Genomic DNA, 4,690 nt, shown 5'->3' with positions numbered 1-4,690 from the left:
CCATTACAAGGGTTAGTAAGTTAAAAATGTTGATACAATGTTTTAGAGGACTGACACAACTAAGCTCATCTAATGTCTCAAGAGTCTGGAAAGTGAAGGGCAACATTTGAGACTTAGCAATGAAATAAATTTCGTAAGAACCACTGTTTTTAGTTGCCCATAGTGGTTAGTGGTTCAAGTAATGGAAGTCTGCATTTAGGGCTTGTTGGGCTCAGCCAAATCTTGTACCAAACTATGTGGATGGGCTGGGAATTACAACTATATTCAGCCTATGGCCTATCCATGTGCATATGATTTTTTTTACCGACTAAGGGCCTGTTTGGATATCATGAGCTAATTGTTAGCTACTCCCTCCGTTCCAAAATATCTATCGTTATCGCTTTCTGAGAAATAACTTTGACCAATTTTATATAAAAAATATTAATATTTATTATACATAATTAATATCATTAGATAGATCCTTGAATCTATTTTCATAATAAATTTATTTAGATATACAAATGTTGCACATATTTTCTATAAATCTAGTCAAACTTGTGGCACGGAAACAAAAAATGACAGGCATAGGGAGTAGCTAATTTTTAGCTCAAATTAGCTCTAGTGTATCAAAATAAGAGGGCTAATAGGTGGGCTAATTTTTTTAGCTAAGTCTTCACCAAATTATTAGCCAACAAGCTAGCCAATCACAAAATTTAAGCTAATTTTTAGCTCCAACTAGTAATTAGCCACGTGTCTCAAACATGCCTTAAAGCACGGCCATGCATGCATATCCGCACAACCTAATTATGGAAGCCAGTTGATTAGAAACCTGCCATTTCTGGCAAACTACCTACTCCCTTCAGTATCACACAAGTGTTGTTTTCACTTTTCAGGTTAGTCAGCTTTTCAATTTTGAGTACACATTTTTTTTGATAAATGTACACATTACTCTTTCAATCTTGAATTCTTGAAAGTGATACGTGTATATTTGTTTTTTTAAATAGTTTGATAAAAGTATGCATTTTTTAAGTTTGAAATGGTTGATTTCAGAATCAGAAAACCTAATACATCACTTATTTCTTGCTCTACGGAACGATCAACTCTGAACGTCGGTGCCTGTTTGACTAAGAAAGCACATGTATGCGTACAAATCTGTCATGCCCCTTGCATATCTACAAAGATTCATCTCTGATCTAACAGGCATGATTCTGTCCTTGCCAGCACAATTTTCCTACGCTTGTCTACAAATTTTGCATGTACATGCAAAGAGCAAATTTGTTTAATTCAAGCAAAGATATAGGGGGCTTTTGGTTGCCGCCTTGCCGGCCACCGCGTGCCACAGCGAAGAAAAGGCTGCTACATTCATTAAAGCATAAAGCAGCTGTTTGGTTGAGCGTTAGGTTTAGGCTCACAACTTTTTAAACTGGCTTGGAGTAGTGAATCTTGCCACAACTGTGGCGTCCTATTTCGACGCCTCACCTCCAGCGTCGCTCTAGCATAGCGTGACTATATGCCATTGAAACCAAACATCCCCATAATAACTCTTAAAAAAAACATGTTTGCTAAAAATTGCAAGCAATCCATAATACTAAAATATGGCAACGGTCTCAATGTACATGCGCCAAAACCATGCTTAACTCGAAGACTTTATACAAATTATAAGAAGAAAACATAAAAATTCATTAGGCAAGCAAAATCGATTAGCTATTAAAAGTGACTGAGTATAGCTGATTGACTGTATGGGCAACTAATTTGCCTGATCAAGCACGAATAGAATTGCCTGATTTAACAGGGACGATTTTACTGCATGCTAAGGTCAGTTTGCCTGCAATAAAATTGAGCAAACATAGCATACTTGCATGGATGTGCCATTGTAGAAAAAGAACTGATTGGAAACCAAAAGGCGCAGTAGATATGCCCCTCAGTTTAACTGATATTGCATTGTCTGAATCTGAAAGTAGTTTATTTTCATGTCTATAGGAGTTTATAAACTGTAAACCTAGCTTCTTAAATTTGCAACAAATTGAAACCATTTTTTGTATCTGAAAATAGAAATCCTTCCTGGTCAGTTTAACAGTTCTATTATATTCTTTCATATTATAAATTTGATATAAATTTCACATATCCTTGAAGAGCACCTCAAGTATTCAACTAATATGCATCTATGGATATGGCATTTTATCTCTACTTCACTGGAAAAGCAAATTGCATAGGTTTGTCTCTAGTGCTATTAATCATAGGTGACCATGATCTATGTTTCCCTAGGAACAAGGGAATTTGACAAGAATTTCAACTATTTGCCTCTCAGTTTTACTAGTAGATACTCCCTTGTCACAAAGTATAAGATGCTTAGCTTAGTACTGCTTAGTTCCAAAATATATGGTGTTTAGTTTTGTCCTAAATTAAAATTCTCACTTTGACTAAATTTAAGATAAATGCACTATTATATGTTTCATGATGTATTTATTGAAAGTAATTTGATCTCATAAATGATTATGCTTTCTCTATAAATTTGGTTAGAAAAACTTGACTTAGCACAAAAACAATTATTGAACGACGGAGTACATGCATCGATCATATTGCTCCACATTCCATACATCGGAAGTGTGAAAGAAATAGTGAGCGTATACTATAAATACTCTCTAGAATGTGCGCACATTAAGGCCTCCTTTGGAACAAGGAAATTATGAAGAAATTCTAGAAGTTTCTACGAATCCCTTTAGAAAAATGGTTGGGATCTTATATATTGTGTGAGTTTTTTATGGCATGTCTTGTTAAATATCCATCTGTTCTAAATTGTAAATCATTGTGTCTTTTCTAGTTATATAGCTATTATAATTATGTACATACCTAGTAAAAACTAGAAAAATTTACAATTTAAAATAGAAAGGTAGAAATTTGGGACTCGTTAAAATTCAGAGCTTCATTTTAGGTGTCGGTTATTGCATATATTATATACTAAGGTTGCAGCTTTAGTTCGTTGCAATTTATATAGGCATTATCTTCAGTTTTCGGTTCCAGAATAAAAAACCCATTAGATAAATCACAAACCTGACAATCTGATCTGTGTTGCACAGAGAGAGACAAATTTGATATGTTATTAAAGATAAATAACAATCATAAAAGTAACAATTTACTTGTAGTAGTTAGGTTACGTAAGAATGTTGCTTGAAATTATCTTAAAATTCAAAATTCATACACTGAAATATAGGAGAAGCGTAGAAATTTTAGATGAATCATTTTTTTTTTGACAACAGATGAATCATTGAATTGTACCAAGGTGTAGCACCGCCCAAGACGCCTCACGCGTCGCGTGCGCCCTAAGCCCTCGGCGGTCCGGCTTTTCTCAGCTCGCGCTGAGCACGCCGTGCCCACGTGTGCCACGCTCCCTGACCGCTGTCGCCACGGGCACGGCGCACGTCGCCCGCCACACCTCCACTCCACGGATCACGCCGTCTGAACCCACGAAGCGGCACCGCGGGCGCCGCACGATAGGTACATCCGCCGGAGAAAGCCCGCAATTTCTGTCCGTCTCCGTAAGACTTGAGAGCGCAAGATTCCACGCGACTGAATATCGACTGGCCGCGTTAACTACAACTGATCGCCATGGAGTATTGCCTAAGAACTCGGTCAAGCAGGGAATTCAGAACATCACCACAAATGCTGCTTCAAATTGAAGCATTCACGCAAAAGTTCGATGCAGACGGGCAACAAACACCAGCTACACAAGCACAATTTTCGCCATTTGCACGTCGCGGCAGCAACGACGAACGAACTTGACCCCAACTAGTGCTGAACCGCTGAATGTACACGCGGGCGGAACCCTGGACACCGACGAACACCGACCGTCACAGCCATCCTTGCGTGTGCTCGCCTGCTCGGCACAGCCGCCGGCAGCACCCGCTCACCCACCCAGTACTTGGTTACTTGCCAAAGATGGACTTGATCCACCAAACCCCGCGGTCCCCGGGGCTCTGCTCGCTCTCCGGCGGCGGGTCAGGGTGCGCCGTCTTGCGGAGCTTCGACACGTCGTACCCTTCCTCCTTTGCACGCTCCACCAGCTCGTTGTACACGGACTCGTCCATGTGAGGCTGCCTGCAAAGGATCTGCACACACAGGCAAAAACGCAGATCAGGCGCGGGCGCAGATCATGTGAAGGGAAACCTTGAGATTGGGACGGAAGGCTGCTGAACGGAGGCCAGTGAGGAATTAGCACGCACCCAGAGGTACTTCCTGGAGGGCTGCCCCACGAGCGCGTACTTGTAGTCGGCGTCGACGTGGAGCACCCAGTAGTCGCCGGTGACGGGGATGACGGGGAGGAAGGGCGGCACGTAGAAGCGGACCCTGAGCTTGGCCTCGCCGCTAGCCGGGTCGGCGCGCCAGGCCGTGCCCTCGATGTGGCCGCGGCGGCCGCCGTCGGTCCACGTCTCGTTGAGCACCTTCACGGTGCCGTCCGGGGCGAGCGTGTAGGTGGCGCGCGTGTTGGTGCCCGTCTTGGGCTGGAACGTGGACGGGAAGCACGCGATCTCGTACCACCGCCCCGCGTACCGCTCCAGGTCCAGGTCCCGCACCACCCGCATGGCAGCCATCGCGCGTCCCTTGCGGCGGCGGTGGGCGGTGGCGTGGGGTTTAGCGGGGGGAAGAGGAAGGAGGTGTGGAGGTGGGTGGGGATGCCGGATGCGAATGCGAATGCGAATGCGTGCGGAGGATC

At 43.0% G+C, this 4,690-nt stretch overlaps 1 protein-coding gene across 1 annotated transcript; it reads right to left on the bottom strand.

Moving 5' to 3' along the window:
- Positions 1-3,632: 3,632 nt before the first annotated feature.
- On the bottom strand, positions 3,633-4,690 carry LOC136501299 (temperature-induced lipocalin-1-like). The gene is made up of 2 exons (XM_066496803.1): positions 4,200-4,690; positions 3,633-4,085 (listed from the first exon to the last, which is right to left on the bottom strand). Exons 1-2 carry the CDS (start codon positions 4,566-4,568, stop codon positions 3,903-3,905), a joined length of 552 nt encoding a protein of 183 aa, XP_066352900.1. The 5' UTR covers positions 4,569-4,690; the 3' UTR covers positions 3,633-3,902.

The sequence above is a fragment of the Miscanthus floridulus genome, chromosome 13 (assembly GCF_019320115.1).
Source record: "Miscanthus floridulus cultivar M001 chromosome 13, ASM1932011v1, whole genome shotgun sequence".
Taxonomy (NCBI): Eukaryota; Viridiplantae; Streptophyta; class Magnoliopsida; order Poales; family Poaceae; genus Miscanthus; species Miscanthus floridulus.
The sequence above is the reverse complement of the archived record's forward strand: the minus strand, read 5'-3'. Positions and strand labels throughout refer to the sequence as shown.

Coding starts and splice junctions, on each gene's coding strand:
- LOC136501299 (XM_066496803.1), bottom strand. CDS start 4,568: ATGGCTGCCATGCGGGTGGTGCGGGACCTGGACCTGGAGCGGTACGCG. Junction 4,086..4,199: donor CCTCCAGGAAGTACCTCTGG/GTGCGTGCTAAT, acceptor CTGTGTGTGCAG/ATCCTTTGCAGGCAGCCTCA.